Here is a 22,207-nt window from a genome sequence, read left to right as displayed (position 1 = left end):
GTGTTCGGTGTGGGAGTGTCTGTCTCTCCGTCTGATACCTTAACTTTCCACCTTCACTACCCCTGCGAGCTCTGCCTGGCTTGCCCTGTCTGTGCCCTGGAGCAAAGCCAGTCCCTGATCTAAAATGCCATTCCAGTCTTGGGAAGAAGAGTTTCTGCTCAGAACTGGGGATAGGGTGGAATTTATGACTTGGGCCTCTGGGCTCTCTCAGTCCCCTTCTCTCTCCCACATGCACCTCACTCCTCTGCCTTGGGTCTGCGATCTCTGCTGCTTAACCCTGTCCTCCCTCTGCCTCAGCCTTACATCCGGGCAGTAGGTCTGGGCGCCTCCCTTCCCTAGGTCGCTGAGAGAGGTGCCTTTCTTCAGAAGACCTTTGGGATTTGGCTTTCCCCAGGAAGACGGAGGATGGGACACCCACTGTTGGGTCATCTCTCCCCTTGACCCAAAACTTCCCACAAAAATGTCACAAGAAACCTTCCTGAGACTTAGCATCCTGTCCCCACCCACTAACTGCCAGTTCTCCAAGTGGGGCGGGTAACTGGGCATCCTGGAGGGAGCATTTTTGTGTAAGAGGTGTGCGGAGTCAGCATGATAGCCACCTTCATATACTGTTCTGCGCAAAGAGGAATAAAACATTTTTTTCCAAAAAAAAAAAAAAAAGCTATCAGCAGGGTGAGTGTGTCAGCAGGGGAGAGAGGTCAGGGTCAGTCTTCGTCAGATCCCAAGTCCCTGTGGTCATTATTCTCAGGAACTCACAGCAGATCTACCCTCACCCAACAAACAGGTCCTCTGAATCTTGCTCTTCTGTATCTTGGTCACCTCAGATGTTACAAATGACATTTAATTTTTTTTCTGGCTAACCTCTCTGGGAAAATTGGTTTTGCATACAGTGTCAGGATAGCACTGAGGGGTTTGAATCGAATTTTCTTTTTTTTAGTTGAGCCTAAATAATGTTGAGAATTAAAAAAAATTAATACCTTATATATTTAATGTTTTTTTAAAAATTTATTTTATTTATTATTTATTTTTGGCTGTGCTGGGTCTTTGTTGCTGTGCGCGGGCTTTTCTCTAGTTGCGGCGAGCGGGGGCTACCCTTCCTTGAGGTGCGCGGGCTTCTTGATGTGGTGGCTTCTCTTGCTGTGGAGCACAGGCTCTAGGCGCGCAGGCTTCAGTAGTTGTGACTCGCGGGATTCTAGAGCGCAGGCTTAGTAGTTACGGCACACGGGCTTAGTTGCTCTGAGGCACGTGAGATCTTCCCGGACCAGGGCTCGAACCCGTGTCCCCTGCATTGGCAGGTGGATTCTTAGCCACTGCGCCACCAGGGAAGCCCTCATATCTTCTATTTTTAAGTTTTCTTTTGTTTTTTATCTTAGAGGGATGGAGGATGGAAATAAAGACAGGGAAAGAAATGGCCCAGACATTCCGATGCTCATACGGACATCATCTGTTGGGGACACAGACAAACCATCACAGGAGAAGGGGCAGATTTCTAAAATGAGCTGAGAATATGGGAGGAAGAGAGCCTGTGACCAAGACATCAAGGCCCTGGCCTGCAAAAATGTCAGGGCCCACTCACCCGGTATTCACACACAGTCCGAAACGATCCGCGGGGCAGAGTTCCCTCACGATAGGACCCACCACCCAGTGAGGAAAGGAACGGCTGCCTGGGGCAGGGCAGGCCAGGCCAATGTGGGCGCAGGGATGGTGTGCTCAGAGCTATTGGCTCCCCGTGGAACCCCGAACCAGATAAATGTGGGAGGGGGTGAGCTGTGCCAGGATACCTGGGTCACACATGTTCTCAGCTGTGAAAGCTCTCAGCTCCCGCGGTGCCTGGGGCTCCGTGGGGCTGGGAAGTTCAGGACGTGGGCTTAAGTTTCCCAGAGAAAGCAGGACAAACATGGGAGGGGACAGAGAAATAGGCTTCACACAGTATGGCATGATTGCTTTGAGGCTAAACTTTCCAGAGAGAAGGAACTGAGTTTTTGTTGTGATTTAGACATTCTGATGGCTCACAGTGGGCTCCCCTAGGGAAAGAAACTTACTGCCCCAAGTTCTCCTTTCTATTCCGTGTGACTGCCACCAGGGGTCTACAGGGATCCATCTCCAGCGCCCCCCTCCCCCTTGCTAGTGCAACAGCAGCCCTGCCTCAGCAAACATTCACTTCAGCCAACATTCACTGCAGCAAACGCACTGACACACTCACAGCTTCAAAAAGCCCAAGTTCATGTCCTCCTCCTCCTCATTGTGGGCGGACAGGTTTTTCCTCTTCACCTGTTGCTGGGGAGCACAGCTCTCCGGGGGGCTTGGGGGACGACACTGTACACACGACTTCCTCGCGTGATGGTGGCAAGGCTGTGTGTTCAAGTCGCTGCCCGGGGACAGTACTGAGGTAGATCGGGCAAGGCCCCCCAAGCCATCTGCGGAGTTTGTGGGACTTGTGCTGCTGACAGAGGAGTACCCTGAGGTCGTTATGTCCTTGCCTGCCCCCCTCCTGCTGCACAGAGAGCGCTCGAGCCCTGGGGTCCAAGGTGTCTGGCTGCCTGGTGCTGACGCCTGTGTGTCCTGACGCCCCTCCTCCTCCGGGCAGGCCTCCTCATCGCTTGATTCCTGGCAGCAGTGCTGTTCCGGGTTCAGGTAGACCACAGTGACATCGAGGACACCGCTGGGAGCTGTCACTATGGGAGATGGGGGAGAGGTCAGGCCATAGCCTGAGCATCAGGGTGACTCCGTGCTCGGTCAGGACCCAGGGGAGCCCAGGGTCCAGCTCTCGGCCGCACATCCTGAACCTCGCTGGACAGTCCCCTTTCCTTTACGTAAGAAATTGGGGGTGAAGTGCCTCCTTTCAAACTTGGGGTAATACCCAATGTGACTTAGGGGACAGTAGGAAGTGACAACAAACTGGCCATCTAATAATTTAGTTAATCCCCTGAGTGGACACAAAAATAGCAGTTGGAAAATCAACAGAAGCTGTCGAACTGGGCTTCCTGTGCAGATGGCTGATGAGACATGGGGACAGAGCCTCCTGCAGCCTGCCCTAGATGGGTGCCTGAGGGACAGAGCCCAGCAGGGGGCACATCTCACACAACCTTCTAGAAAGGTCTATTTCTCTGTCCCTGACCTGGTGAGGTCCTTCCACCAGCACAGGTCCAGCTGGAGCTGGGCGCAGGTTGGGCCCACATCCTATCCTCCCTGTGGGCTGGTATTCCAGGGGCTCTGCTCTCTCATGTCTACCTGCGTCCGGACACACTCTCCTGCAGCTCAGGCTGGGGGCCCTCCTGCCCGCTGTCCCCTCTGGGGCAGCACCGGGTGGTCTCCAGCCCTGGCACTCACCATCGCCCTCCTTCTCGCCCTCGCTCTCTTGGTCGCCCTCGTAGCCGGAGCAGTAGTCCAGGCTCCAGTCCAGGAAGCTGCCCAGCAGTGTCTCCTCCTGGCTGGACAGCTCTGCGGTCGGCGTGGTGACGAAGCTGCCCCTGTCCTCCTGGAGGCTGTTCTCCCGTTTCCTGTGCGGTGGGAGAGCCGGGAGCCGGGTCATAGGCAGCAGTGTTGGGAGGCCCAGTCTGGTTCTTGGCACCTGCCTGACCCTGCCCCCACGTGCTGTGAGCAGGGACAACACAGCCACCCAGGAACTGCCCTCAGAAGCTCAGGGCAGATTTGCAGAGACAGGGCCAGCACCATGGCGAGGTTCCTGCTCATCTGGACTTTGTAGGATGGATAGGAGTTCTTTAGGTGGGTGAGGTGGAGGGGGAGGTTATTCCAGGCAGTACAGCTGGGACACTGAGATGGAAGAGACAGGGATAAAAGGGATGCACACAATGAGGGCACAGCTGGAGTGCAGGGAGTGCCACAATGTGGTGGAGCAGAGCAGTCCCGTATGGCTCACACCGGGCGTGGGGCAGGGCCAGAGCCTGAGTGGGCTCAACCTGTGCTCAAGACCACCATCCCTCACAGGGAGCCAGGCTGGAGCCAGAGAGCCACACTGGGGAAAGGAGACGGTACTGTAGGCAGTGGAGACTACCAACCGCAGCTTCAGTTTTCTGAGGATCTGCTCTCTCCCTGCTGCTCCTCAGGAGCCCCGATGGCTGCACAGGTCACGAGGGAACCCAGGCCTGGCCCGCAGGGTTCACTCACCGCTTGGTTCTCCTTCCAGAGGGAGAGCTGAGGAAGGTGTGAATGTCCCCTGTGCTGAGGAAAGACGCGGGTTCTGGGCTCTCTTGTTTCACCCCTAGAGTTGCACACAACTGGCCGTAGCTCAGCACCTGAGGGGAAGCCGGGGTCAGAGGGAGGGCCGAAGCCCCAAGGGGCCCACGGGGACCCCCGCTCCCTAGCACCCACCAGCACCTCTTCCTGGCTGATCTCTTCGTATCGCTTGTCCTCGAATCGCTGCTTCACGGCAGTGAGAGAGACCTGCCTGTAGTCCTTGGGGGCATCGTCATGGAAGCTGCCGACAGAAGGACACGTGAGGGGTAGTGGGGGGCAGACGGTGCTGGCACCTCCACCCCAAAAGCTCCCATCTTTAGCCTCCACTCACTGAAGTGAGAGAGGACAAGACATTTTCAAAACCAGCCCAGCAATGGGAGTGAAGCCCAGCGCTGCTGTGCAGTCTGGCGGTTCCTCGAGTCACCTATGACCCCCAGGTGCATCCCCAGGAGAAAGGGGAACAGAGATCCACACAGAAACCTGGACACACATGTTCACAGCGGCACTATTCGCAACAGCTGGAAGGTAGAAAAACCCCAAATGTCCATCAGTGCACGACTGAATAAACAAGATGTGGTCCCTCCATCCAGTGGGCTATTTGTACAGTGGAAACATTATGTAGGTGAGAGGCTGGTCATAAAAGGCCCCAAGTTGTACGATTCCATGTTGGTGAAACATCCAGAACAGAAAGAGCCAGGAAATAGATGAGTGTTTGCTGGGGGCTGGTGGGGAGGGGAAACGTGACGGTAATAGGTAGCAAGGGCGGGGTTTCTTTTGAGGGTGGGGAAGATGTTCTCGAATAGATTGTGGTTTGTGGTGATGGCTGCACAATTCTGAATATACCAAGAGCCTGTTGAATTGTACACTTTAACAAAAAGTTTCGTTGGTAAATAAATATGTTTCCAGTTTATCTGGATTGGGAAAAAAAAAAAAAACAACTCGGTGGGGGGCGGGGGATGGGTGTAGGAAGGCAGCCAAGCAGCAGCTTTTGGCAGCCTGGTCAGGCACCGACCCTGCACTGGTCTGAGCAGCCTCGGGGGCAGACACGTGTTGACCTGCCACCGTCACCCATGCTGCCGTCCACCAGCGACGAGGTCTGGGCCCTGCAGGAGAAACGGGCTGCACACACTAACCCAGGAAGTGCTGACAGGCTCCCCGTGTTAGCGGGGAGGGGGAGAAGTGGCAGATGGGCCAGAGGGGCTGGTCAGAGGAATCTCTAGACTTGTGCCCAAGTTCTGATCTCATCCCCAAGGTGTAAGCAGAAGTGTCGTGTTCAGAGGCTGCCCTGTGGAAATCCAGGAGGCGGCTGGGGCAATGACCATGGGCAGGTGAACAAAGTGCATTGGCCCCGAGAGCCGCTGGGATGCAGGGACAGAGAAGCAGAAATGGGCTGGCCTGAGGGCTCTGATAGGATGACCGGGGCCTTGTCCACCAAGCACCAAATGAAATCTATGAGGAGGAATGGCCTGGTGTGGACAAGCTGGCAGGGGGGTCTGTGGCTCGGGTCAGAGGTTGGCTTTTAGATGTGTTCTGAATCCTGGAAGTGGTTAAGTCTCCCAGGGAGCGTCTGGGTACAGGCAGAAAGGCAGAATTACCCGGACCCTCGTGTCGGGGAAGGGGACTCTGAGGCAGTGTGGCCTGGCGGAGAAAGGAGGAGGTCCCTGGGGGCTTTAGCAGATATGCATGCGGTGGGGAGTGAACGTGAGACTGAGGAGTGGGAGGAGCGAGTCTGCCAGCCAAGCTGAGACAGGAGGCGAGGGAAAGGGCCAAGGTGTGTGCCCGGGGCTGCGGTCTGCCAACTCCAGAGCTGGAGGCCAACCTGTCCTAGACTGAAATTACCGCTGGTCAGGGAGACAGTCTCATTTTTTCTTACGTTCCACTGCCCATGGAATTAGGTTTGGGTTGGGGGGAGCTGCTGCCCACACATCAAATGTTAAAAACGTATGAAATAAGCAACATGGCCCTGGAATTTCTAAACGTCAGTCCTGAGATACGCGGCTCACGCGGGTAAGGTCTGAGTGTCTTGACAGCCCTCACGTGAGAGCAAATTCCCCCTGGACTTGTGGTATTAAGGACACATCCTCTGTGTGGGGGGACAGTCGGGGGGTTGTGGGGGGAATTGCTTCCTTACACGCTTACCACTTTTTTTTTTTTTTCGGTACACGGGCCTCTCACTGTTGTGGCCTCTCCCATTGCGGCTCTGGACACGCAGGCTCAGCGGCCATGGCTCACGGGCACAGCCGCTCCGCGGCATGTGGGATCTTCCCGGACCAGGGCACGAACCCGTGTCCCCTGCATCGGCAGGCGGACTTTCAACCACTGTGCCACCAGGGAAGCCCACGCTTACCACTTTTGATGAAGGCTTAAGACACAGGGGATGAGGTCTTCACAGGAGAACCCAGTGAGGTCCCATAACCGAGTGGTCCAGGGCTGTGCTGGGGAGGAAAGCAGGAATAGTGGGGCCGTTCTGATGCCCACTCATGCCCCACAGCCCTGATGGTTCTGGGATGGAGTTTCCTAGGGCTCAGGGTTGAAAAGGCCCCAGGTACAGAGCATGCGTGCTCATTGTCGACAATGTGGGAAATATTAAGCTAGAACTGTCTCTAACCTCACCCCCAGACAATGGCTTTTAGTCCATTCTGGTGTTTCCTTCTCCAGAAGATGAACACACTTCTTTTTCTCCCTCCAACCCCCTTGAATTTGAGCACTGGCTCCTGACTCCAGGAATCCCCCGGACCACTGGCTCAGCCCATGTTCTGAGTGGCTGGTGGGGAGGACCAGCTCCTTACTCTGCCCATGTGTCAGCCTCGCCAGGAGCAGGGCGGCTGCAGCCAGGTGGGCCGGGGCATAGGCGGCCAGGCTGGTGTGCAGCAGGGAGAGCTCACAGAGGAAGCTGCACAGGTGCTGGGTTCTTGGCGCCATGGGGACCAGCGTCAGCAGGACGTCCTTGTAATCGACCACAGTGGGGACCTAGAGGGAACGGGGAGGCAGACGTGGGGTCTCAGCACACAGAGGGCCCCTCCACCCACTCGGTGGGGAGGCTGGACCTTAGAAACACCACCCTCGGCGTGGTCAGCCCAGCATCTGGCCCGACTGCTGTGCACGCCAAACAGCTGTGGCCTCGCGCCCTCTGGGTCCAGGAGGGCTTCCCAGAGCAGGGAAGCTCAAAGCCATGCAGATACCCTCTGCCCCTCCATGCCCTCACGTGACCTCAACTTTGATTCAAAAGGAAAAAGCAAGTGGTCACTTACTCGAATCTTCCCTTCCAAGGCAGAGATGATTTCTCCCATCATCCTCACCAGGTCCTCGTATTTGTACGTGTTGTCTGTGAGCCACACAGCCTCCCGGATCGTCAGGATCTCTTTGCTGATGAACCTGGAGTGTTAAGAAGGGGTCTGAGCACTGAGCCCACTCCCCTTAGTGGGGTGATCACTTTAGGCTTCAGTGATGGGGTTGGGGGGGTCCAAAGAGTGGACTCTGCTGCCCCTAGCCACTGAGGGGAACTGAAAAGGTCAGATAAGCCTATCATGGGGGCTGGAAGGGAAGGGGGATTAGTGTCACAGATCAGTGGCAGTGAGAGCTGCTGGCCTGCTAGGCATGCAGGTGTTTCTGCAAAACGCACCCACGAATGACATGATCGGTCAATCCTCTTAACGACCTGAGGGATAAGGGTTCACCCTGCCTTGTGTCAGCTTCTATGGAGCGAGTATAAACAGCTTTAACCCAGAAGGCAGATGAGCCAGCAGAACCAGAGACAGAGGTTGTTTGAAGGTCTGGACCCAGCATGGGGTCTGGCCATGGGAACTGGACTGTCCTTAGGCAGGTGGTCACGCTGTTCTCTACTCTCCACCAGTTCCAACTATCAGGGAACACGCTAGTCCAGCGGCCTGCTGAGGACACCTCCCCACACAAGGGTGGACTGGGACCGGGCCCTTGGCTGCTCTGTCATGGGGACTCTGCAGCTCCCGTGTTTGCTATTGCCTGGGCCAAGAGAGAGGACAGGAGTTGTAGGGACCGCAGGTGCTGGGGGATGTTATGTGAGTGGGGCGGGCGAAAGCCCTGTGCTCAGAGCAGCGGCAGGTGCTGCTTTGAGAGTGGATGTAGGGGCATCTCGGCTTCTAAAAATCTTTTAAAGCAATTATCATCTCATTGCCAGCAGCCTGTGGTCTGGTAGTACCTCAGTCTCTCATTGCAAGGACATAACTACGCCATTTGGATCCAGGGAGGCTGGGGACCCGTCTGTTCAGCCCTCTCTGGTGACAAGACCTGGAACGCCGGGTTCCGAGAGCACACGAGAGGTGCTGGACAGCGTGTGGCATTTGCTCACCGACTCTGAGCCCACGGACCCTGCTTCCACAGCCACCTAGAGACCCCACTTCCCAGTTCCCGTCGTGGCCACATGACTGCGCTCACTGCAAAGGTGGACCTGGTGGCCTCAGGGGTCATGGCAGGTAGCAGAGAGCAAGTCAGGACCTGGGCCTCCTTCATGACGTCATGAAACAGATAAACCATCCCAGTGACACAAGCCTCTGGGTTACTGTGCAGAAGACAAATCAGTCTCTCCATAGTTGACACCACTGTGTGCAATGAGCCTGCTCCTCCCTCGAAAGCCTTACAGATAATGATGTTGGTCTGGAAAGCACCACCCAGGGGAGATAGCAGACCACGTAGGAGAAGTCTGCTTTAGGAAAACAAGAAAATGCAAAATGTATGCTGGAAACTGCCATCCACATTGTGTCCAAAGGCAAAACTGGGTGGAAAGGTGGATTTAGGTAAAACTTAAAATGGTCTGATTTGAAAAGTCAGAGCTGCTGCAGGGGTAGGCTGCCTCTCTGAGGACGCATCCTGCCCATGTGGTTGGAGGGGGTCTGTGGGGAGTTGGGGGTGGGGGGCACATGACACTGATGAAACGCAGGTCTCTGGACGCAGAGTTGAGAACCGGACTGGCAAGGGCAGCCGCCTGTGACCCTCCCTCATCGCTGTGTTGCCCTCAGGGGCTAGGGGAAGAGGGTTCCAGCCTGAGCCTGCCCAACAGAGGCCACGTTCTGGGTCCTGAGGCCGCGTGTTGGGATGAGCGGCTGCCCACACACCAAGGGTCAGCCTTGCCACCCCCGTGTGGGTAGGACCACTTGGCGTGGGCACCCCCTAAAATGAAAATCCCTGTCATAAGGAGGTGGGGTGCTGAAGGCTTGTTCCACTGAAAAGCCAGCCTGTGAACTGGGCAGCGCCAGCATGCTGTGTTCCGTCTGCGGGCCCAGCCTGGGGGGTTTCTTACCGGGTGCACATGACCATGCAGGCGATGCCCAGCAGCTGGAGCCTGTACCGGGGCACCAACCGCCTCCGCAGGTACCGGTCCACGCACTCCACGGTCAGGTGAAGGCACAGGCTCGAGAAGTCCTTCATGGTCGCAACCTCTACCAGCCAATCGATGAGAATGTACCTGTGGGAAGAGCACCATCCCTGAAAACCAGGCCAAGCCTTCATGAGTGTCCCGTCTCCCATTCCTGCCCGGCCATCTGTCCCGAGGGGTGAGCGATCACTTTAGGCATCACTGGCTTATCCAGGCACCTGTCCAAGGCTGAGACACCCTGTCCAAGGGGGAGGCCCCATGACTCCCGACTTTGTTCCTGGGAGGCAGGTGGGCTGCACATATGTGTACTCTGCCTCCCCCACCCCGGGACCCCCAGGCACTGGATAAGCCTGGACCGTTACTTGTAAGGGAGCAAAGCAGGTCTGCTCTGTGGACCTGGGACAGGTCACAGGACAGGAGAAAAGTCAAAGTTTATCGTTCTGCAAACCTGTCTTCTCTCTGAGGAACTCTCACCCATGGGGTCATTTATCACAACCCTCCGCAGTGGAGCAAAGAGCCAGGAATGCATCTAAAGCAGGATTCCCTGAGCCTGTGTGCTGGAGTTCTCAGTCACCCAGCAACCATGATGGAGAACTTGGGCCGGCAGAGCCAACAGACATAGGATCCCTCCTCGACGGGGCTAAAAGCCGGGCCAGGGACACAGACGTCACAAGGGGATACTGCATGCAACATCAAGGATGCCCAAGCATGGTGAAAGCCTTTTTGCACAAGGGAGAAGAGATGGGGAGAAGAGAAGCAAGAGAGAAAAGAAACGTGGTGGTGAGTGATTCTAGGCAGACAGGAGGGACTGCTCCAGGTGTCAGCCTGGACAGGAGCATCTTTCATAGGCAGAGGAAAGGAGGGAGTGCTGGGGCCGAGTTGGGGAGGGGAGGAAGGAGGAGGGATGAAGGGGAACAGGCTGGGGAGGAAGACACGCAAGGCCAGGTGTTTGAGGGTTAGGGGCAGAAGAGGAAGCTTCCTACGCAGACACCTTTGACAAGCTCAATGATCTGACTTATAAAAACAGACCAACGGAACTGTACACTTTAAAATGGTTAAACCTGAAACTAATGTTACATGTCAATTATAACTCAATAGAAAAAAGGAAGAAAAAGTCAGCTGTTGCTTTACATAGAGGAAAACGTAAAGATGCTCAACTTGGGGATTGAAATGGTATTATTGCAATAAAACTACTTTAGCTCTTGAAAAGAAAAGAAAGGTTAAGTTTATGTTAACCCCCACCCCCAGCACACAAAAGGAATAGCAACAGTCCCTGGCTCCCGCCGCCAAAAGAAAGGCAGACTGGGAGGGCACGGCGTGGGGCAGGGGGCACCACCCCCAGCACAGGCACAGGACTCAAAATCACAGCAGCTTGGTGACATTTAATGTGGGAGCCAAGGACACTGCACCCCCTGCTATGAGTAAAGACGGAGCCTCTCCAGGGAAGAGAGCTTACCAGGTGCTGGGCTTTGTCTGCCGCAGTACAGCCAGAGCCTGCCCATTATAAATCTAAAATGTATTTGAAATCTCTGGTGTAAGCTTAAAAAATTATTCACATTTTCCATTTTACTCTCTAAACAAGTTCTGTGATTGAGTGTAAAAGTGTGTTATCTCCAAACCTCGAGGGAAAATGGACCTGCAGGAAGAGGCAGTTTGTGGGGTTTCTGAGGCTACAGGCACATGGCAGCTGCCTCCCACACTCCCGCACGCTGATGCGCGTGATGATGGGTTGGAAAGAAAAGGTGTTTTCTGGCATCATTTCTGAAAGATGTTTAGTACGGTTTAATATAGTCTGAGACTTAAAAAGGAAAACTGGAGAGAGCAGACATTTATGTGGGAAATTTTTCTTTTCAAAGCCCTGGATAACTTAGGCATAACTGGTTTTAGAAAATACACACACACACACACACACGTGGATCCCAGTGGGGTTGATGACGCAGGGGCCCTGTGACAGGAGGCTCAGCTGAAACAACAGACAGACCCTGTCACGCGGAGACGGCTGTCGCTCTGCCTCGGACCCCTCACCTCATTGTGTCATTGAGTCCCTTCTGCACAGAGAAGACCCTCTGCTTACTGACAGCGTGGGAGGCCTGGAACAGCTGGCAGACTATCTCGTTGGAGGCTTTCGCTTCCAGTCCGAGCTGGTTTCCGTGTGCACAGGCTTTGGCTAGAGACAGCTGAGGACGAAAAGACTCGAGGGATGAGCAAGGGGTTTTGAGGTTCCTGCTTCTGAACGCGAGGAGGATTCTGCCTGTACATACACTGGCCCACTTAAACCTTCTAAGCCTTCTGAAACCAGGAGGGCCAAGATTTTAATCTTTTGGAAATAAATAATATATCACGATAGAACATTTTAAAAGGTACAAAAGGTGCATAATGGGATATCAGTTGACTTCCTGCCCGGCACAGCTCCACGGCCAATTCCAGTCTTCTGCCAGCATTTTCTTTTAAATTAAGTTTGTTTCTGCTCACCGCTCCCTAGTGAAAGCTGATGCTCTGGGGGAGGCCACATAGCACAGTGGCTGAGAGCTGGCTGGGGGCTCGAATGACCCGGCTTTAAGACCTGGGTCTATGTGTGACCACAGGCGAACTGGAGGCTTCACTGCACCTCAGTTTCCCTTTTCACCAAATGGCACAACAGCAGCTGCTTCGGCAGATGCCGTGAGGATTGAATGAGATGCACAAGCACCTTGCTCAGGACCCGCCGGGGCCCTCCAAGCCCTCAGTGGTTACTGTTGACCATCTCTACGTATTTCCTTCCAGAGTTTTCTATGCACTTGTAGCAGAGTGCATGTGCATTTGTGATCACGGAACACACATGTTACCTTTTCTTTGCCTGCCTAACGATTAACGTGGTTCTTTGCGATAGGAGACTTCTGTAAGCGTGTTTTCCTTGTTCTTCCTTTGAGGGGGTTTCTGTTGGTTTTGTCACATTGAGGGTCACCTTTGTGCAGTCTTGTGCACCTTCTGCTCACGCAGTCGACCCACAGGCACTACCTGTGCCCAGGGGCTTTCTGAAATTCCTGCGCGCATTTTCACACACACTAATAGGAACACTATTTTTTTTTTTTTTGCGGTACGCGGGCCTCTCACTGTTGTGGCCTCTCCCGTTGCGAAGCACAGGCTCCGAACGCGCAGGCTCAGCGGCCACGGCTCACGGGCCCAGCTGCTCCGCAGCATGTGGGATCTTCCCGGACCAGGACACGACCCCGCGTCCCCTGCATCGGCAGGCGAACTCTCAACCACTGCGCCACAAGGGAAGCCCTTTCCTGTACTTTTTTTTTTTTTAGGAACACTATTTTATCACATGTTTGCCGGCAAAAACTGCTATCATTAAAAATGTATATTTTCAGGGCTTCCCTGGTGGTGCAGTGGTTAAGAATCCGCCTGCCAATGCAGGGGAAACGGGTTCGATCCCTGGCCTGGGAAGATCCCACATGCCGTGGAGCAACTAAGCCTGTGTGCCACAACTACTGAGCCTGCACTCTAGAGCGTGTGTTCTGCAACAAGAGAAGCCACGACACTGAGAAGCCTGCGCACCGCAACAAAGAGTAGCCCCCGCTTGCCTCAACTAGAGAAAGCCTGTGCCCAGCAACAAAGACCCAACACAGCCAAAAAAAAAAAACAATAAAAAAAAGCTGAACTGTATTTTCAGAAGTTCCTAGCTATCCACTCAAAAACACAAAGACTACGTGTATATGATTTGCTAGTGTGATCAGGCACGATCTCTTTAAACGTGTGCCTTTTTGACTAGCAGAGAGGTCAAACCTGCTCCGTATTTTGACTGCTTGTATTTATTTCCTCTTTTTTGAGTACCCTGAGGCTCTGTGAACTTCTACAGGGCCTTACTATTCTTATTGATTAGCCTGAGCTTGAACTAGAACCACATTGTTCATTGTTGTATTTCTTGTAAACTTGTTAAGTGCCTTTTTGGACATAAACATTACAACGTCCTGTGATGTGTCAGGCGGGCCATCCCTCTGTGATTTCTTCTCTAGCTTTTAAGGGCAGATGACTCTCAACCCCCAACTTGGTGGGGTGACAAGAGCAAGTGTCTACCAGCTTGGCAAAGGGGGACTTTCTTTGATTTATCTTAAAATAATGACTTCTTTACAGCTGCACAGGGAGAGTGTCTGGAGAACGCCAACTACAGACCCTTGATGTCCTGGTTCCAACACTGGACAACCTGGTGAGCAGGTCAGATAATGAGAAGAGGACAGCATTCCACACACCCATCTGCTCTAAGGAGCTCTAAGTTCTGTAGCCAAGATGCTTTCCCTACAGGCCAACTTTAGGGAGCTGTATAAATTTTGATGCAGATGTAGTCCACAGCACTTAGAAATTAAGTGGCTGGCTGTCTTAGATGGAACTGGCAGAGGTGAGGAAAGCGCTTCTGGGCTCTCCTCCCCGCACACCCTAGAGCTGAACTCCCTTAGATTCAGTTCCAAACCCTGGGCCACTCTTACTTCGTCCTGGGTGGGAACCTGGCAGTGTTGCCCCCACGGTCCCCACGAGAGGAGGCGTCAGGACAAAGGCCAGCTCCCAGCTCACCTGTGCTTCCCAGCAGCCTTTGGCAGCAAAGTCCCTGAGTTTCCGGAAGCTGTGGAGGCATCGTCCGGGATCTGACATCTGTCAATGGGAGAGTCACCATGCCCTTACATGGCCATATCTCTGGAGAAACTCAACCAACCCACAGTCTTCTTAAATGTTCCCCCTGACACCTCCAGAGGGTCCCCAGCTGTGCTTTCTTCCCAGCCCTTTATCCCCCAAATGGTGGTGGTCGTTTCAGGGGCAGTGCTGAAAGCAGCCCCATGACCAGCAGCGACCCCGGCTGTGGTGGCAGAACCTTGTCCACGGGCTACTCTGGAGATTGTGCCTTTGGCCAACATAATCCATTCTTTCCCCAGACCTAGGCCCACTCACATCCATCTTTCTGTCACTTTCCCAGAGGAGGTACGAGCTGGTCAAACACCCCTGATTAGCAGACTCTTCAAACAGGTCCCGGGCCTGCTCCTGTTTCTCTTCATCCTAGAATAAGTACCTCTAAGTAACCACATATACTGTTCTCATCTTTAATAAAATGAGTTAACTACATTAGAGTAAAAACAACTCTGAAGATGCATGATTTGACAACCAACTCGTGAAGGCAAGCCCATGAGTTCTGCCCTCAGGCCCTGCTTCCTCCTGCACGAGGTTTGTGCTGGACTCGGCTCCCGGCACTGCCCGGACGGTGATGGGGGAGGGTTTCCCAAGGTCTTCCAGCTCCTCGCTCATACTAAGTGTCCCTCCCTGCTGCTGTCAGAGCACCTAGCACCAGGAGCCACCACCTCCCCCAAGACTGCTGCAGACGGGGTTCCCGAATCACAAGGCTCACTAAGTAGAGAAGTCTGCGTGAGTAGTGGCAGGGAGCCGCCAGTAGCAGAGCCGTGAGACAAATAGACCCGGGGTCCTGTCCCGCTCAGACACTCTTCCTGGCTCCACACAGCCTCACAGACAGGGCTCATCTTGGCTTTGAACCCCGGAAGCCCCCTTCTGCTGCCTTTCACGCAGTTCCTGATTCTTGGTGCTTGAAGCTGCCAGAAAGGCGAGCAGCACAAAAATGCAGACCCGCTGTGCCCTGTGTGCTCACCCGGGCCAGGACGCCAAACAACGCAGGGCCCCGTGGGATGGTGGAGGGGACTCACCTCAAAAAGACTCAGCACTCTCCCCAAGCAGTGCAGTATGGACGCTCTGTGAGTCTAGAGAAAGGAGGTGGAGGAGGAGGGGTGACTGTCAGCGGACAGAACTTCCCGGGGACTGTCCCTCCGTGTGCGGGTCCTCCTTGCTCCCTGCCCAGCCCCTCTGTGCAGAGGACCGCTCCCTGATTCCAGGCCTCCGCCAACTGCTTCACAGAGTCTCAGTCCTGCCTTTCCAGCAGTTGACCCGTCTGCAGCCCAGCCCCTCACCTGATTCCCCTGACCCTGGCTCCGAGGCCTCCTCTCCTGCTAGTCATTAGCAGATGCTCCCACATCCACACTGTTTTCTATGCCTCCACTGCTCTCGGGTCCCTGACTTTACATGGTCCACAGCATCTCCCTTCAAAGTTTTCTCACCTCCCGGGACCCTACAGGGCTCAGCCCGCCCAGCACGGCCTGCCCTACTTGCACCCCTTGCCAGGACTCACTTTCTGCAGCTGGCACTCCATCCTGAGGCTCTCGTGAACCACGGCCTTGCAGCAGCTTCCGGACACCGACCAAGGTGGGCGGATGAAGAGCCAGATGAAGGGCGCGGCGCCCACATTCAGGCGCTCCGTGAGACTGAAGAAGCGAGAGGCCTTCAGCCCGTTCACTTCCGCCCGGGCCTCATCAGACACAGACACTGAAGAGACGGACAGAACACAGCCCGGGATGTCTCTGGAGGAGGGGTATAGGAAGTTCCCCAGTCTTTTTGGAAAGTTTAAAGCCTTAAGCCGCTACAACGTGAAGTTGCTGGTGTCTTAGGACAGAAGAGCTGGGATGGGGGCTCCTCCCTTTTCTTCCCATGTTTTATGAACCAAGTGCCCTGCGGCCCCTCCCAGCGGCCTGGATTCCGAAGATCTGGGAAGGTCCCCCCCACGTGGAGGCATCAGATGCCCACCCTCCCTCCTGTGGGGAACTGCTGCTCAGACCCCTGTTAACGGGTAGGGGTTTTCTTTGTGGGGTAATGAGATGATGGCTCCAAATTGAGTGGTGATGGCTGCACGACTCTGTGAAGATACCCAAACCACTGGACTGTATACATTAGACAGGTGAGCTGAGTGGTGTGTGAATCTTGTCTGGGCAAAGCCATCTGACAGGAGGGTGGGCGCAGGATTGCTCATCGTCTGCAGGTCCAACAGTCCTGTCAACCAGCTGTGACCAGGGTGACCTCTCAGTAAGACGCCAGCTCTTTTAGAAGCAGAAAAATGGCGACTATACCCAAGTCTTTATGCATCTTGGGAGGTGGGACAGGATGAACTGCAGGCTCGCTCCTTAGTGTGCTCAGCAGACAGGCAGGAATTGGGAGAGAGGGCCGCACCAGGTTCTTTCGAGGAGCACCTGCCCCTTAGGGGTGAAGGAATCTAGGTACCAGGCTGGCTTTGACCTGTTTGTACTTGCCTCCCACTTGGAGCCTTGGCTCCCTGTGTTACTGACACTTGGCATCAGGCATGCTTTGACCACTGCCCCAGGTTCACTCAGATGAGCTGTGGCCAAGGAGAGAAGCTGGGGTCTATGCATGGGCTGTGGTGTTAACTAGGCAGCCAGGGAGGGCTGGCTTGCCTGAGTAGCCCCCATTCTGAGTCTCTGCTCAGAGTCACTCGTTGTCAACCGAAATTAATGGTTCATTAAACAAAGAGGCAACTCCCCCAAACTACAAAATCAAACTTCATCCATGGGTCCCTGAGCAGGACACCTCTGGCACAAGCTCCCCAGTGGGGACGGTACACAGCCAGACACAGCAAGAACAGCGACTAAACTGCTGACACGGGCAAGAGCTCATGCTTGTTCTATTAGGTTTTTTGTTTTTGGCTACACCACACAGCATGCGGGATCTTAGTTTTCCAACCAGGGATCTAACCTGCGCCCCCTGCAGTGGAAGCACAGAGTCTTAACCACTGGACCACCAGGGAAGTCCCTCGTGCTTGTTCTAAAATGTCAGTACCAAGTGGGGTGAGGCCAGCCCCAGCACCAGCCCCTCGAGGACTTACGGCCTTCATTGTAGAGGTAGGCTATGCCCAGCTTCACAGCAGCTTCAAAATTCCCTTTTTCGGCAGCCCTAGAACATTAAGAACATGAAATATCACATGATTTTATTCCATAAAGGTTATGTTCCACCACAGCACTTAAAACTACAGTACTTATTTTCTGAACAGAAAATATTTTTGACAATGCAGCTAAATATCAATTATCCACGACATGCTACAACATGGATGAGCCTGGAAAACACACTTGTGAAAGAAGACAGACACAAAAGGCCACATGTTGTATGATTCCACTCATATGAAATGTCCAGAAAAGGCAAATCCATAGAGACAGAAAGCAGATTAGTGGCTGCATAGGGTCTGTGTTACTATAGGGAAAATAGGGAGTGACTGCTAATGGTTATGGGGCTTCATTTGGGGGTCATGAGAATGTCCTAAAGTTAGATAGTGTTGATGATTGCACAACTCTGTGAGCATACTAAAAACCATTGAGTTGTACACTTTAAAAGGGTAAATTGTGTGGTTGGTGGACTATGTCTCAGGCAGCCTGCCTGTGACCACTGGCATACTGCAGCTTGCAGCCCCTCCAGCCCTTCCTCTAGGTCCCAACCCCGGCCGGGGAGGTGGGATCAGCCAATGAGTATAATGTAATAGGATTCAAATCGCATTGTTCTGACCAAAAGAAGAGGGCTGAGGAAAGTTTCCACATGCAGGTGACCTGCATCTGAGTCACACACAATGGGTCACAGCTCAAGTGGACCCTTCAGAAGCACTGCTGTGACTAATGAGAGTCAGGCCCGTGCTGGTGGTGTGGATGACCCATGATTGTGCTGGAAGTTGTGTGACTCGATGGGTGAGGTCGACAGCCCTCAGTCACTCCCTGGGGGATAAGGTGTTGGCGGGAGCAACAAGCAAGAGGAAAATCATTCCCAGGTCAGGCCTTGAGACACAGACTGGCATAGCAGGGAGGCCCAAAGGTAGGAGAAAGCCACGCTCTTCTCAGGGTGCAGAGATACCTTTCAAAGAGCTTCAGGTTCTTTGGAGAAGGCCACAGCTCCTGGAAGCTGGCACATGCCCACACGCTGGCATGGTTATCCACCAGGTACTTCAGGTGGGAGTGCACCTGAAGAACAATGGAAGAGGGGGAGTGGTGGTTAATCAAGGGACCTCCCAGAAGCCCTGCTTCTGGAGCTTTTGAAGACAGGGTGTAGACAGATGTAGGGTCTCCTGTTTCCCTCCCCACCCTAGCAGTAAAGGCCCAGCCTCTGTGTATCAAAGTAACTAACAATTGCTTTGAATAGAGAAAAGAGCCCAGAAACAACTTTCTCTGTGGCTCTAAAGATGGGGACAGTGGTCCTGGAAGGGGGAATAAGCACCTAGGCTGAGAAAGGGGATATAATGCTATAATACCTGCAAGGATCAGGGAAATCAACTCTAATGGGAACAGGTAGGTCAGAAATCTGTTTTGAGCTCCTTTACTTAGGGTCTTGCTAGTGGGAGCAAAGCTGGGGCCTGCAGGTCAATAGGGGCTCTCAGAAGAGACTGAAACACATGACAGCAGCCTCAGGTAGGACTTCTGTCCTGGGTGATAGCAGGAAGTACCCAGGCAGGGGGCCCTGAGCACAGGTGAGCATTTTAAGTGCTAAAGCTTCCACTGCCATTGGAAATTCAGCACCCATGGATATTATGAACGCAATGGAGGCAGGTTTGGGAGTCAGAGAAGTGGGTTCTTACTGGTGTTCCCCCACTAATTTGCTGTATGCCCTTGGTTAAATCCCTCAAAGTGAAGCTTCAGTTCCGAAATCTGCAAAATAACTCCCAGAGTCTCTTTCAGTGCTGAATATTACATGGGCTTTGTCCTCAAGAACATACTATTTTTCTTCTTAATGCTATCTTATTTCTTGAGGGAGGCAAATTTCACTGCCATAAAAGGGTATTTTCTCTGTCAAAATAAACATTACAATGAGCAGACTCAAACCTTGCTGTCCTATGTTTTAGCTTTCCTGCAATCAGAACAACCTTAGGCATCTATTACCAATATCACCATTGTTTCCTCTACCTTCATTTGTAGCCAAAGTTTTTGTTCTGACATTTAACACACGAAGGCTTCATGGTACAATATAACCAATGATGCCAAGCCTGACACTATTTTCATCTGACAACTTACAGCTCGGACAGCGAGGATGTCTCCAACAGAAAGCCATTTCAGGATATGAAAGAGCACATCTTCAGGGAGACTCAAGATCGTTAGGTTTCGGGGTCTCCTTCTTATTCTCCGCTTTGTAGGATAACAGAAACACTTGGCACACCTACAGTGGATCACTTAAGAAAAAAAATCAGAATGGTCTAAGTGATGTGTTGGAAACGAGTTGTGCTGATATGAAAAGTTACATCTGAACATGATTTAACAGTTACTGTCCTCTGCCCCAGCCATATTTACAGTCTTAAACAAATATTAAATAAAGGAGCAGTAGTGGTACAGAAGACATCATCATTCATTCAAATATTCAATAAACATTGATGGTGAGTAGTAATCATGTAACCTGGCTATTGGGAAACCTTCTGATCCAGAGCACAGATGACAACCAGGAAGGGGGAAAAAGCAGCCAACGCTGATGATGGTTAGGCTTGCATTTCACTCTCAGGGAGGCGCCTTGACCCTTACTGATCTCTTTGCTTCTATCTGCACACAGGACTAAAATGCATAATGTTAATAAGGATCTATGGACTTGAACAGTCTGGTTTTCAAGTCCAAACTAGGAGGGTCCACCCTGCAGAGAAGCCAAAGGTGGACTTGGAGGCCAGGCCTGTCCCAGCTCTGCGGATGTCAGAGCTGCCCAGCCAGTCTCAGTGTCCTCTCAACCCACAGGAGGTCCTTCTAACTTCAACTTCAGCAAGTCTTTGCTGACTCTAAGCAGACGACAGAGAAGCTTGAGGCAGGAGGAGCCCATCACCTACAATTCACCTGGTTTCCCACCCGTTCCTTCCTCCAGTCCCGACAGGAGGTGGCTGCTCTCCCACCCGCACGACTCCCTCCTCAGGGCTTCTTCCTGCCCCCCTCCCCTCGCTCTTCACCTGGGTCTTCCCATCATCAATTAACATGCTGCGAAAGCCAAGCGTACACGCAGGGCGACCGATCCCTGCGTTTTACCGCATTTTCCTCATCCCCTTGCTCTAGGACAGCCACGATAATAACCACGGAAACCTGAGCTGCGCTCACGGCCCTCGACAGGTGGCAGACCCCGCGCGCCGCTTTCACCGCTTTCACGCGGAGCAGGGCGCTCCCGGGCATTTAAACCACGCGCCGAGCGGGCGCCGCCGGGAAGACACGCACCCCGGGCCGAAGGGCTCGAGCCAGCCCTGCTCAGTCTCGAGGCCGCCCCGCCGCGCCCCGCGCCCAGCGCTCACCGCCTCCGCTCCCCATAACCGTGGCTGCCGTCGCTGCCGTCGCCGGTATCTCTGCCAGTGCCGCCTGCCGGCCCAGAGCGCGACTCCCCACGCAGGCGCAGACCCGCCCGCCGCCCGCCGGAGTTTTCAAATGCACCAGGCGCTCTCATTGGCCCGCCCGGGGGGGCGCGCGCCACTGTTCGGCCGGGCCCCGCCCCCTCCCCCCCACTCGGGCTCGGACGCTCGCGATTGGCCGCGCCAGGATGCGAATTCGAACGCCGGCTGTTGATTGGTAGAGCTTGCGCGGCCGCCCCGCCTCCCCGGCCCTGGCGGGTGTCCCTAAGGAGCGTGGCTCCGGGCCTGGCTGCAGCAGTGTCTCTGAATCCGCTCCGGCCCGCGTGGACCTGGCCTGTTCTAGGCTTAGGCCTTGTGGTTGACTCGGCGGCAAGAGGTCCTGGCGACCGGAGGCCACGGCGTGCAATGGTTTGTCAGTGAAGGTCTGAGCGGACCGGCCGCGCCTCCGAGCCCGGGGTCTCGGAGCGGGGACCCCGACGTGGTCTTCTACCTGCGGGGACGCAGGCTAGCCGGCACCCGCGGGCTGCGCCTCACCGAGGCTGGCCCTGACCTTTCCGACCCGCACCCCGAGGCCGCACGCCCTTCTTCCAGCCCTTGCTTCAGGCGAGGAGACCCCTGGTTCGGTGGCCGAGTCGCTGTTGGCATAGATCGTAATGCAGAAAGTGGAGTCCAGAGACCTGGTGCTCGAAATCTTCATTGACTCATGCAACACGTTTGACTCCTTCCTCCCTTGAAACGTGGCTCACCCTGGACCCCTCCTCCATCCCTGCCCAGGGCAAGCCCTCACCTTCTCACTTGGACTAGATATCGTCCCCTGTCAGTCCCCAATGTCTCCTCGTGGTCACCTGGGAGCCCAACTAAAATAGAAGTGCACACCTGCTTGCTTTACTGGCTGCTTTCAGCCACAGCTGAGCGTTCTGTTTACTCAGGTATTAGGCAGTGCCCACCCAGTCTGTCTTTCTGCAACCAGCTCACATCCCACCTCTTTCATGAGACCTTCGGACAAGGAAAGAAATGCAGTCTCCTGGGAGAAGTGTTTGATGGAAGAGGACAGAGTGGCTTTTCCTGGAGAAGCCGGGGAATCTGGTCAAGACTCTCCTCCCCCATTTCCCCACAGCCTCAGACAGCACTCTGTCCCGCTACCACTTATACTCGCTGAACCCCTTCAGGGTACTTGGTCTGTGCTCAGCAGCCGAACACACAGAGGAGCCATGGTGCCAAGGCTCCATGCCAGTCTGGAGCAGGAGACGAACGGATGACCACAGCATGGGATATGAGGCCTTGGAAGCTGGGGGTGGAGGAGGGGCAGGGGTGATGTTCATGGGAAGAGGAGTGGGTAGAGCAGAGCAAGCTTGGAACTTGCTTCCCAGATGCCCCACGTTCCCACACCAGAGAACAGGAGAATCCACAGGACCCCTAAGGGTTTTCAGTCTTCTTCACCTCACCTTTGTTTCCATTGGTTACTGTTTCCCAATTTGGTATTTTGTTGTCCTCCCCCT

At 54.1% G+C, this 22,207-nt stretch overlaps 2 protein-coding genes across 3 annotated transcripts in view; both read right to left on the bottom strand.

The window, feature by feature from the left end:
• Positions 1-68: 68 nt before the first annotated feature.
• Positions 69-20,738, bottom strand: CCNF (cyclin F). Of its 2 annotated transcripts, XM_079945173.1 has the most exons (17): positions 20,655-20,738; positions 19,414-19,568; positions 18,263-18,369; positions 17,253-17,320; positions 15,711-15,904; positions 15,232-15,285; positions 14,471-14,575; positions 14,099-14,176; positions 11,573-11,724; positions 9,473-9,637; positions 7,449-7,572; positions 6,987-7,167; positions 6,545-6,632; positions 4,339-4,438; positions 4,129-4,256; positions 3,331-3,500; positions 69-2,675 (listed from the first exon to the last, which is right to left on the bottom strand). In XM_079945173.1, exons 1-17 carry the CDS (start codon positions 20,668-20,670, stop codon positions 2,200-2,202), a joined length of 2,361 nt encoding a protein of 786 aa, XP_079801299.1. In that variant the 5' UTR covers positions 20,671-20,738; the 3' UTR covers positions 69-2,199. The 2 variants fall into 2 exon arrangements, with proteins under 2 accessions (XP_079801299.1, XP_079801300.1); XM_079945174.1 differs by lacking the exon at positions 14,471-14,575.
• A 61-nt stretch (positions 20,739-20,799) lies between these two features.
• The window catches only part of LOC307198480 (ATP-binding cassette sub-family A member 17-like), a gene marked incomplete at its 3' end in the record, with an annotated part of 91,141 nt that continues 89,733 nt past the window's right edge, over positions 20,800-22,207 (bottom strand). The window contains 2 exon segments of the mRNA XM_079945452.1: positions 20,800-21,198; positions 21,883-21,943. Coding sequence (XP_079801578.1) covers positions 20,800-21,198; positions 21,883-21,943 — 460 coding nt within the window.

The sequence above is a fragment of the Stenella coeruleoalba genome, assembly GCF_951394435.1.
Source record: "Stenella coeruleoalba genome assembly, chromosome: 15".
NCBI classification, from domain to species: Eukaryota; Metazoa; Chordata; class Mammalia; order Artiodactyla; family Delphinidae; genus Stenella; species Stenella coeruleoalba.
Note: the sequence above shows the minus strand (reverse complement) of the source record. Positions and strands in the feature narration are given on the sequence as shown.